At 47.4% G+C, this 12,500-nt stretch overlaps 1 protein-coding gene across 1 annotated transcript in view; it reads left to right on the top strand.

Moving 5' to 3' along the window:
* Nucleotides 1-12,500, top strand: part of LOC128650466 (non-lysosomal glucosylceramidase) — a 197,318-nt gene that overhangs the window by 152,322 nt on the left and 32,496 nt on the right. Inside the window, exons 10-11 of the mRNA XM_053704419.1 lie at nucleotides 1,575-1,699; nucleotides 4,689-4,876. Of these exons, the coding sequence (XP_053560394.1) occupies nucleotides 1,575-1,699; nucleotides 4,689-4,876 (313 nt within the window). The remainder of the gene's footprint in view (nucleotides 1-1,574; nucleotides 1,700-4,688; nucleotides 4,877-12,500) is intronic.

Here is a 12,500-nt window from a genome sequence, read left to right as displayed (position 1 = left end):
TCTTGTTGCCAACGGTTTAGAAAGTAATGGCTGTGTGTTGAGTTATTTTGAGGGGACAGCAAATTTTCTGATTTACAGGCTGCAAACAACATCAAGGGACAACTATTCTTTTTAAATAAAATTGGGATCTTAGTCACACAATATGGCCATATTTTGCTTAGCGAGTCACCACTTGCAAGGTGCCCCAATATAGACTGGTCCTAACACTACAGTCCTTTGCCTCAGAGGGCTGAATCATTACTGCTTTTACTCTTCAAAATAGAATGAGACTCTCTGGCTTAATATTCACAACTCTATTACACTGTCATGAGCACACCTGAGCTAGGGTGTATGTATGTGTATATGTATGTATGTATGTATATATTGTGGACTCTCACCACCATGAAAGAAAGGAATTTATCGGGTAAGTATAAATTATGTTTTATTAGGTTCAATATTTACAAGTTAAGAAAACTGTGAAACCGTTTATTTAAACGGTCTATACATGACCTGTCTTCTCCAATAATCTCCTTCCGACCAAGAAGCTTTTTCCATTTGCCAGGATCAGGACAACTTGTGGGTCCACTAAAAGACAATGCTGATTGTTTATGCTCAGTTCTGAGAGCTCGTCTCATTGCACTCACTGGTTACAGGGTCTGTTTGTCTTAAAGCCCCTAATTCATTTGAACAAGGGCTTGGGATTTTTACTCACAAGGAACTTTATCCCTCACCAGTCATCGGTCTTGAATGTCTCTCTCTGTCAGTTGATTCTCAGCTCCTCTTTCTGTCTGTTTTTGTTTTCCTGTTCTCAGTGCTTCTCTTGTTGATCTCTTGTCTGAAATGCATTTTCTCCTCATGACCCTCTCGTTTTCTTAGCTCTCACCTCCTGTAACATTTAGATTGGGTGTTTTTTACTTTTATTTTTGAGCACAACTGCTGACCAGATAATGAGTTGATTATTTGACATTTAAAGTTAAATAACAAACTTTGTAACAAGATCACATATCTTATTTTAGTGAAATATTAGGAACGTGTGATCTTGTATTAATTTAGAGGCAAAGTGGTTATGGTATTATAATGGTGCATTTTAAGTTTTATAATTAATGCTGCAGAATGAGCTTACAGTTTTAACCACTGTGCTTGTCTAGGTCTAGTTGCATAATCTCACAAAGTTTGGGGTTGCTGCAGAATCGAGGAGAATCTGTAGGGATGCCGGTCTGCATGTAATTGAATGGTTGGTCAGTTTAAGGTGTGTGATGCAGTTTAAATCTCCAGTATTGATTCTGAATAGGGACTGACCAGTATATAATCTGGCTGCTTGGTGGATGAAGCAGATGTATATGTGGCTGTTAAACTCCAAAAATGATAAAAAGAAATTGTAAATCCAAGGAATAAATTCAGGAGTATAAAAAAGATATCAATGAGAGCTTTCAGCAAAATCCTATAGTAGCAGCAGCAGCAAATCTCTGCTTTGCAAATGCTTAGAACAAGCAAGGAAAGTCTCAGTAATTAAATAGGGAAAAAGGTGGGTTGGGCTGAGCTTCAGAGTGAAAAAGAGGACTCTGTATAGCATTTGCTTCCATTGCTGAGTGCAGAAATGTTATTTTTCACAGGCAGTCATGGACACAGCTTTACGGTTTGATCATGACGGAGATGGACTCATCGAAAATTCTGGGTTTGCTGACCAGACGTATGATGGTTGGGTGATGACTGGACCCAGGTGAGTAAAGGGTTATGTGCACATATTGGTGTCTTGCTTCTTACTTCCCCTCTCACTGTCATTTACCCCTTCCCTTACTGTCCCAATGCCACTTACCCTTATCTACTGTCTTGCTGCCACTCAACCTCATTTACTGACTCTCTTGCACTCGCCCTCATCTACGGTCCCAATACCACTGACCTTCATCTACTGTCTCACTATCACTCACCCTTGTCTACTGTCTCACTACCATTGACCTTCGTCTACTGTCTCACTATCACTCACCCTTGTCTACTGTCTCGCTGCCACTCAAACTCATTTACTGACTCACTTCCACTCACCCTCATCTACGGTCCCAATACTACTGACCTTCGTCTACTGTCTCACTATCACTCACCCTTGTCTACTATCTCACTATCACTCACCCTTGTCTACTGTCTCACTATCATTCACCTTCGTCTACTGTCTCACTATTACTCACCTTCGTCTACTGTCTCACTATCACTCACCCTTGTCTACTGTCTCACTATCACTCACCCTTGTCTACTTTCTCACTATCACTCACCTTCGTCTACTGTCTCACTATTACCCACCTTCGTCTACTGTCTCACTATCACTCACCCTTGTCTACTGTCTCACTATCACTCACCTTCGTCTACTGTCTCACTATCACTCACCCTTGTCTACTGTCTCGCTGCCACTCAACCTCATTTACTGACTCACTTCCACTCACCCTCATCTACGGTCCCAATACCACTGACCTTCGTCTACTGTCTCACTATCACTCACCCTTGTCTACTGTCTCACTATCACTCACCCTTGTCTACTGTCTCACTATCATTCACCTTCGTCTACTGTCTCACTATAACTCACCCTTGTCTACTGTCTCACTATCACTCACACTTGTCTACTGTCTCACTATCACTCACCTTCGTCTACTGTCTCACTATCACTCACCTTCGTCTACTGTCTCACTGTCACTCACCCTTGTCTACTGTCTCACTACCACTCACCTTCGTCTATTGTCTCACTGTCACTCACCCTCATCTACTTTCTCACTGTCTCTCACCCTCGTCTACTGTCTCACTATCACTCACCTTTGTCTACTGTCTCACTATCACTCACCCTTGTCTACTGTCTCACTATCACTCACCTTCGTCTACTGCCTCACTATCACTCACCCTCATCTACTGTCTCACTGTCACTCACCCTCGTCTCACTGTCACTCACCCTCGTCTACTGTCTCACTATCACTCACCTTCGTCTACTGTCTCACTGTCACTCACCCTCATCTACTTTCTCACTGTCACTCACCCTCTTCTACTGTCTCACTATCACTCACCTTCGTCTACTGTCTCACTATCACTCACCCTTGTCTACTGTCTCACTATCACTCACCCTTGTCTACTGTCTCACTATCACTCATCTTCGTCTACTGTCTCACTATCACTCACCCTTGTCTACTGTCTCACTATCACTCACCCTTGTCTACTGTCTCACTATCACTCATCTTCGTCTACTGTCTCACTATCACTCACCTTCGTCTACTGTCTCACTGTCACTCACCCTCGTCTCACTGTCACTCACCCTCGTCTACTGTCTCACTATCACTCGTCTACTGTCTCACTATCACTCACCTTCGTCTACTGTCTCACTATCACTCACCTTCGTCTACTGTCTCACTATCACTCACCTTTGTCTACTGTCTCACTATCACTCACCTTCGTCTACTGTCTCACTATCACTCACCTTCGTCTACTGTCTCACTATCACTCACCTTCGTCTACTGTTCACTATCACTCACCTTCGTCTACTGTCTCACTATCACTCACCTTCGTCTACTGTCTCACTATCACTCACCCTTGTCTAACTGTCACTCACCCTTGTCTAACTGTCACTCACCCTTGTCTACAGTCTCACTATCACTCACCCTTGTCTACTGTCTCACTATCACTCACCTTCGTCTACTGTCTCACTATCACTCACCTTCGTCTACTGTCTCACTATCACTCACCTTTGTCTACTGTCTCACTATCACTCACCCTTGTCTACTGTCTCACTATCACTCATCTTCGTCTACTGTCTCACTATCACTCACCCTCGTCTCACTGTCACTCACCCTCGTCTGTCTCACTATCACTCGTCTACTGTCTCACTATCACTCACCTTCGTCTACTGTCTCACTATCACTCACCTTCGTCTACTGTCTCACTATCACTCGTCTACTGTCTCACTATCACTCACCTTCGTCTACTGTCTCACTATCACTCACCTTCGTCTACTTTCTCACTATCACTCACCTTCGTCTACTGTCTCACTATTACTCACCCTTGTCTAACTGTCACTCACCCTTGTCTACTGTCTCACTGTCACTCACCCTTGTCTACTGTCTCACTGTCATCACCCTTGTCTACTGTCTCACTGTCATCACCCTTGTCTACTGTCTCACTATCACTCACCCTTGTCTACTGTCTCACTATCACTCACCTTTGTCTACTGTCTCACTATCACTCACCTTCGTCTATTGTCTCACTATCACTCACCTTCGTCTACTGTCTCACTATCACTCACCCTTGTCTAACTGTCACTCACCCTTGTCTACTGTCTCACTATCACTCACCTTGGTCTACTGTCTCACTATCACTCATCTTCGTCTATTGTCTCACTATCACTCACCTTCGTCTACTGTCTCACTATCACTCACCCTTGTCTAACTGTCACTCACCCTTGTCTACTGTCTCACTATCACTCACCTTGGTCTACTGTCTCACTATCACTCATCTTCGTCTATTGTCTCACTATCACTCACCTTCGTCTACTGTCTCACTATCACTCACCCTTGTCTAACTGTCACTCACCCTTGTCTACTGTCTCACTGTCACTCACCCTTTTCTAACTGTCACTCACCCTTGTCTACTGTCTTACTATCACTCACCACTTATGACCCCTTGTCTCTTGCTTGTACTGAGGGTTTTGTGGGTGTTATATATACGGTCTCTCTGTATTTCAGTTCATACTGTGGGAGTCTGTGGCTTGCGGCCGTGTGTATGATGTGTCAGATGGCGCAGACCCTGGGAGACACCTCTGTATATCACAAGTTCTCTAATATTCTTGCAAAGGGGAAGGAAGCATTTGAGAAAATGCTTTGGAATGGTAAGTGCAGCTTCACCCAACATCCAGCCAAGACGTGTGCACCTTGTTACCGACATTAGGGTGATCTAGAACACAGTCACAGGTTTGAAGTCTTACACAGAACCCACATTACCCACACCTGGATGGCATCTGGCACACAGTCACATTTTTGGTGTCACACTCTCTTCCTCTCTCTCTTCCCTTCTCTCTCACACTCTTCCTCTCTGCCCTTCTATCTCTCACACTCTCTTCCTCTCTCTCTGCCCTTCTATCTCTCACTCTCTCTTCCTCTCTCTCTTCCCTTCTCTCTCACACTTTTCCTCTCTCTCTCTGCCCTTCTATCTCTCACACTCTCTTCCTCTCTCTCTGCCCTTCTATCTCTCACACTCTCTTCCTCTCTCTCTGCCCTTCTCTCTCACACTCTCTTCCTCTCTCTCTTCCCTTCTATCTCTCACACTCTCTTCCTCTCTCTCTGCCCTTCTATCTCTCACACTCTCTTCCTCTCTCTCTGCCCTTCTATCTCTCACACTCTCTTCCTCTCTCTCTGCCCTTCTATCTCTCACACTCTCTTCCTCTCTCTCTTCCCTTCTCTCTCACACTCTCTTCCTCTCTCTCTGCCCTTCTATCTCTCACACTCTCTTCCTCTCTCTCTTCCCTTCTCTCTCACACTCTCTTCCTCTCTCTCTGCCCTTCTATCTCTCACACTCTCTTCCTCTCTCTCTCTGCCCTTCTATCTCTCACACTCTCTTCCTCTCTCTCTGCCCTTCTATCTCTCACACTCTCTTCCTCTCTCTCTTCCCTTCTCTCTCACACTCTCTTCCTCTCTCTCTGCCCTTCTATCTCTCACACTCTCTTCCTCTCTCTCTTCCCTTCTCTCTCACACTCTCTTCCTCTCTCTCTCTTCCTCTCTCTCTTCCCTTCTCTCTCACACTCTCTTCCTCTCTCTCTGCCCTTCTATCTCTCACACTCTCTTCCTCTCTCTCTTCCCTTCTCTCTCACACTCTCTTCCTCTCTCTCTCTGCCCTTCTATCTCTCACACTCTCTTCCTCTCTCTCTGCCCTTCTATCTCTCACTCTCTCTTCCTCTCTCTCTGCCCTTCTATCTCTCACACTCTCTTCCTCTCTCTCTTCCCTTCTATCTCTCACACTCTCTTCCTCTCTCTCTGCCCTTCTATCTCTCACACTCTCTTCCTCTCTCTCTGCCCTTCTATCTCTCACACTCTCTTCCTCTCTCTCTGCCCTTCTATCTCTCACACTCTCTTCCTCTCTCTCTTCCCTTCTCTCTCACACTCTCTTCCTCTCTCTCTGCCCTTCTATCTCTCACACTCTCTTCCTCTCTCTCTTCCCTTCTCTCTCACACTCTCTTCCTCTCTCTCTGCCCTTCTATCTCTCACACTCTCTTCCTCTCTCTCTTCCCTTCTCTCTCACACTCTCTTCCTCTCTCTCTTCCCTTCTCTCTCACACTCTCTTCCTCTCTCTCTCTTCCCTTCTCTCTCACACTCTCTTCCTCTCTCTCTGCCCTTCTATCTCTCACACTCTCTTCCTCTCTCTCTGCCCTTCTATCTCTCACACTCTCTTCCTCTCTCTCTTCCCTTCTCTCTCACACTCTCTTCCTCTCTCTCTGCCCTTCTATCTCTCACTCTCTCTTCCTCTCTCTCTTCCCTTCTCTCTCACACTCTCTTCCTCTCTCTCTGCCCTTCTATCTCTCACACTCTCTTCCTCTCTCTCTTCCCTTCTCTCTCACACTCTCTTCCTCTCTCTCTGCCCTTCTATCTCTCACACTCTCTTCCTCTCTCTCTGCCCTTCTCTCTCACACTCTCTTCCTCTCTCTCTCTTCCCTTCTCTCTCACACTCTCTTCCTCTCTCTCTGCCCTTCTATCTCTCACTCTCTCTTCCTCTCTCTCTGCCCTTCTATCTCTCACACTCTCTTCCTCTCTCTCTTCCCTTCTATCTCTCACACTCTCTTCCTCTCTCTCTGCCCTTCTATCTCTCACACTCTCTTCCTCTCTCTCTTCCCTTCTCTCTCACACTCTCTTCCTCTCTCTCTGCCCTTCTATCTCTCACTCTCTCTTCCTCTCTCTCTTCCCTTCTCTCTCACACTCTCTTCCTCTCTCTCTGCCCTTCTATCTCTCACACTCTCTTCCTCTCTCTCTTCCCTTCTCTCTCACACTCTCTTCCTCTCTCTCTTCCCTTCTATCTCTCACACTCTCTTCCTCTCTCTCTGCCCTTCTCTCTCACACTCTCTTCCTCTCTCTCTCTTCCCTTCTCTCTCACACTCTCTTCCTCTCTCTCTGCCCTTCTATCTCTCACACTCTCTTCCTCTCTCTCTGCCCTTCTATCTCTCACACTCTCTTCCTCTCTCTCTTCCCTTCTATCTCTCACACTCTCTTCCTCTCTCTCTGCCCTTCTATCTCTCACACTCTCTTCCTCTCTCTCTTCCCTTCTATCTCTCACACTCTCTTCCTCTCTCTCTGCCCTTCTCTCTCACACTCTCTTCCTCTCTCTCTTCCCTTCTATCTCTCACACTCTCTTCCTCTTTCTCTCTGCCCTTCTATCTCTCACACTCTCTTCCTCTCTCTCTGCCCTTCTATCTCTCACACTCTCTTCCTCTCTCTCTTCCCTTCTCTCTCACACTCTCTTCCTCTCTCTCTGCCCTTCTATCTCTCACACTCTCTTCCTCTCTCTCTGCCCTTCTATCTCTCACACTCTCTTCCTCTCTCTCTTCCCTTCTCTCTCACACTCTCTTCCTCTCTCTCTTCCCTTCTCTCTCACACTCTCTTCCTCTCTCTCTGCCCTTCTATCTCTCACACTCTCTTCCTCTCTCTCTTCCCTTCTATCTCTCACACTCTCTTCCTCTCTCTCTGCCCTTCTATCTCTCACACTCTCTTCCTCTCTCTCTGCCCTTCTATCTCTCACACTCTCTTCCTCTCTCTCTGCCCTTCTATCTCTCACACTCTCTTCCTCTCTCTCTGCCCTTCTATCTCTCACACTCTCTACCTCTCTGCCCTTCTATCTCTCACACTCTCTTCCTCTCTCTCTGCCCTTCTCTCTCACACTCTCTTCCTCTCTCTCTGCCCTTCTATCTCTCACACTCTCTTCCTCTCTCTCTTCCCTTCTATCTCTCACACTCTCTTCCTCTCTCTCTGCCCTTCTATCTCTCACACTCTCTTCCTCTCTCTCTGCCCTTCTATCTCTCACACTCTCTTCCTCTCTCTCTGCCCTTCTATCTCTCACTCTCTCTTCCTCTCTCTCTGCCCTTCTATCTCTCACACTCTCTTCCTCTCTCTCTTCCCTTCTCTCTCACTCTCTCTTCCTCTCTCTCTGCCCTTCTATCTCTCACACTCTCTTCCTCTCTCTCTGCCCTTCTATCTCTCACACTCTCTTCCTCTCTCTCTTCCCTTCTCTCTCACACTCTCTTCCTCTCTCTCTGCCCTTCTATCTCTCACTCTCTCTTCCTCTCTCTCTGCCCTTCTATCTCTCACACTCTCTTCCTCTCTCTCTGCCCTTCTATCTCTCACACTCTCTTCCTCTCTCTCTGCCCTTCTATCTCTCACACTCTCTTCCTCTCTCTCTTCCCTTCTCTCTCACACTCTCTTCCTCTCTCTCTGCCCTTCTATCTCTCACACTCTCTTCCTCTCTCTCTCTGCCCTTCTCTCTCACACTCTCTTCCTCTCTCTCTTCCCTTCTATCTCTCACACTCTCTTCCTCTCTCTCTGCCCTTCTATCTCTCACACTCTCTTCCTCTCTCTCTGCCCTTCTATCTCTCACACTCTCTTCCTCTCTCTCTGCCCTTCTATCTCTCACACTCTCTTCCTCTCTCTCTGCCCTTCTATCTCTCACACTCTCTTCCTCTCTCTCTGCCCTTCTATCTCTCACACTCTCTTCCTCTCTCTCTGCCCTTCTATCTCTCACACTCTCTTCCTCTCTCTCTCTGCCCTTCTCTCTCACACTTTTCCTCTCTCTCTTCCCTTCTATCTCTCACACTCTCTTCCTCTCTCTTCCCTTCTATCTCTCACACTCTCTTCCTCTCTCTCTCTTCCCTTCTCTCTCACACTCTCTTCCTCTCTCTCTGCCCTTCTATCTCTCACACTCTCTTCCTCTCTCTCTGCCCTTCTATCTCTCACACTCTCTTCCTCTCTCTCTGCCCTTCTATCTCTCACACTCTCTTCCTCTCTCTCTGCCCTTCTATCTCTCACACTCTCTTCCTCTCTCTCTTCCCTTCTATCTCTCACACTCTCTTCCTCTCTCTCTTCCCTTCTATCTCTCACACTCTCTTCCTCTCTCTCTGCCCTTCTATCTCTCACACTCTCTTCCTCTCTCTCTTCCCTTCTATCTCTCACACTCTCTTCCTCCCTCTCTATCTCTGCCCTTCTATCTCTCACACTCTCTTCCTCTCTCTCTTCCCTTCTATCTCTCACACTCTCTTCCTCTCTCTCTGCCCTTCTATCTCTCACACTCTCTTCCTCTCTCTCTGCCCTTCTCTCTCACACTCTCTTCCTCTCTCTCTGCCCTTCTATCTCTCACACTCTCTTCCTCTCTCTCTGCCCTTCTCTCTCACACTCTCTTCCTCTCTCTCTTCCCTTCTCTCTCACACTCTCTTCCTCTCTCTCTGCCCTTCTATCTCTCACTCTCTCTTCCTCTCTCTCTGCCCTTCTATCTCTCACACTCTCTTCCTCTCTCTCTTCCCTTCTATCTCTCACACTCTCTTCCTCTCTCTCTTCCCTTCTATCTCTCACACTCTCTTCCTCTCTCTCTGCCCTTCTATCTCTCACACTCTCTTCCTCTCTCTCTTCCCTTCTATCTCTCACACTCTCTTCCTCTCTGCCCTTCTATCTCTCACACTCTCTTCCTCTCTCTCTGCCCTTCTATCTCTCACACTCTCTTCCTCTCTCTCTGCCCTTCTATCTCTCACACTCTCTTCCTCTCTCTGCCCTTCTATCTCTCACACTCTCTTCTCTCTCTCTGCCCTTCTATCTCTCACACTCTCTTCCTCTCTCTCTGCCCTTCTATCTCTCACACTCTCTTCCTCTCTCTCTGCCCTTCTATCTCTCACACTCTCTTCCTCTCTCTCTCTGCCCTTCTATCTCTCACACTCTCTTCCTCTCTCTCTGCCCTTCTATCTCTCACACTCTCTTCCTCTCTCTCTTCCCTTCTCTCTCACACTCTCTTCCTCTCTCTCTGCCCTTCTATCTCTCACACTCTCTTCCTCTCTCTCTGCCCTTCTATCTCTCACACTCTCTTCCTCTCTCTCTGCCCTTCTATCTCTCACTCTCTCTTCCTCTCTCTCTGCCCTTCTATCTCTCACACTCTCTTCCTCTCTCTCTGCCCTTCTATCTCTCACACTCTCTTCCTCTCTCTCTGCCCTTCTATCTCTCACACTCTCTTCCTCTCTCTCTGCCCTTCTATCTCTCACACTCTCTTCCTCTCTCTCTGCCCTTCTATCTCTCACACTCTCTTCCTCTCTCTCTGCCCTTCTATCTCTCACACTCTCTTCCTCTCTCTCTGCCCTTCTATCTCTCACACTCTCTTCCTCTCTCTCTGCCCTTCTATCTCTCACACTCTCTTCCTCTCTCTCTGCCCTTCTATCTCTCACACTCTCTTCCTCTCTCTCTGCCCTTCTATCTCTCACACTCTTTCTCTCTCTCTCTGCCCTTCTATCTCTCACACTCTCTTCCTCTCTCTCTCTGCCCTTCTATCTCTCACACTCTCTTCCTCTCTCTCTGCCCTTCTATCTCTCACACTCTCTTCCTCTCTCTCTGCCCTTCTATCTCTCACACTCTCTTCCTCTCTCTCTGCCCTTCTATCTCTCACACTCTCTTCCTCTCTCTCTGCCCTTCTATCTCTCACACTCTCTTCCTCTCTCTCTGCCCTTCTATCTCTCACACTCTCTTCCTCTCTCTCTGCCCTTCTATCTCTCACACTCTCTTCCTCTCTCTCTGCCCTTCTATCTCTCACACTCTCTTCCTCTCTCTCTGCCCTTCTATCTCTCACTCTCTCTTCCTCTCTCTCTGCCCTTCTATCTCTCACACTCTCTTCCTCTCTCTCTGCCCTTCTATCTCTCACACTCTCTTCCTCTCTCTCTTCCCTTCTATCTCTCACACTCTCTTCCTCTCTCTCTGCCCTTCTATCTCTCACACTCTCTTCCTCTCTCTCTGCCCTTCTATCTCTCACACTCTCTTCCTCTCTCTCTGCCCTTCTATCTCTCACACTCTCTTCCTCTCTCTCTGCCCTTCTATCTCTCACACTCTCTTCCTCTCTCTCTGCCCTTCTATCTCTCACACTCTCTTCCTCTCTCTCTGCCCTTCTATCTCTCACTCTCTCTTCCTCTCTCTCTGCCCTTCTATCTCTCACACTCTCTTCCTCTCTCTCTTCCCTTCTATCTCTCACACTCTCTTCCTCTCTGCCCTTCTATCTCTCACACTCTCTTCCTCTCTGCCCTTCTATCTCTCACACTCTCTGCCCCTCTCTCTGCCCTTCTATCTCACACTCTCTTCCTCTCTCTCTGCCCTTCTATCTCTCACACTCTCTTCCTCTCTCTCTGCCCTTCTATCTCTCACTCTCTCTTCCTCTCTCTCTGCCCTTCTATATCTCTCACACTCTCTTCCTCTCTCTCTTCCCTTCTGTGTCTCTCACTCTCTCTTCCTCTCTCTCTGCCCTTCTATCTCTCACACTCTCTTCCTCTCTCTCTGCCCTTCTATCTCTCACACTCTCTTCCTCTCTCTCTTCCCTTCTATCTCTCACACTCTCTGCCTCTCTCTCTGCCCTTCTATCTCTCACACTCTCTTCCTCTCTCTCTGCCCTTCTATCTCTCACACTCTCTTCCTCTCTCTCTCTGCCCTTCTATCTCTCACTCTCTCTTCCTCTCTCTCTGCCCTTCTATCTCTCACACTCTCTTCCCCTCTATCTCTCTCACATTCTATCTCTCACACTCTCTTCCTCTCTCTCTTCCGCTCTCTCTTCCCTTCTATCTCTCTCACACTCTCTTCCTCTCTCTCTGCCCTTCTATCTCTCACACTCTCTTCCTCTCTCTCTCTGCCCTTCTCTCTCTCACACTCTCTTCCTCTCTCTCTGCCCTTCTATCTCTCACACTCTCTTCCTCTCTCTCTGCCCTTCTATCTCTCACACTCTCTTCCTCTCTCTCTTCCCTTCTATCTCTCACACTCTCTTCCTCTCCTCTGCCCTTCTATCTCACACTCTCTTCCTCTCTCTCTTCCCTTCTATCTCTCACACCTCTCTCCTCTCTCTCTGCCCTTCTATCTCTCACACTCTCTTCCTCTCTCTCTGCCCTTCTATCTCTCACACTCTCTTCCTCTCTCTCTCTCTGCCCTTCTATCTCTCACACTCTCTTCCTCTCTCTCTCTGCCCTTCTATCTCTCACACTCTCTTCCTCTCTCTCTGCCCTTCTATCTCTCACACTCTCTTCCTCTCTCTCTGCCCTTCTATCTCTCACTCTCTCTTCCTCTCTCTCTTCCCTTCTATCTCTCTCACACTATCTCTCTCTCACACTCTCTCTTCCCTTCTATCTCTCTCACACTCTCTTCCTCTCTCTCTGCCCTTCTATCTCTCACACTCTCTTCATCTCTCCCTTCCCTTCTATCTCTCACACTCTTCTTCCTCTCTCTTCCCTTCTATCTCTCACACTCTCTTGCTCCCTCTCTCTCTGCCCTTCTATCTCTCACACTCTCTTCCCC

This window comes from Bombina bombina, chromosome 2 (assembly GCF_027579735.1).
Source record: "Bombina bombina isolate aBomBom1 chromosome 2, aBomBom1.pri, whole genome shotgun sequence".
NCBI classification, from domain to species: Eukaryota; Metazoa; Chordata; class Amphibia; order Anura; family Bombinatoridae; genus Bombina; species Bombina bombina.
Note: the sequence above shows the minus strand (reverse complement) of the source record. Positions and strands in the feature narration are given on the sequence as shown.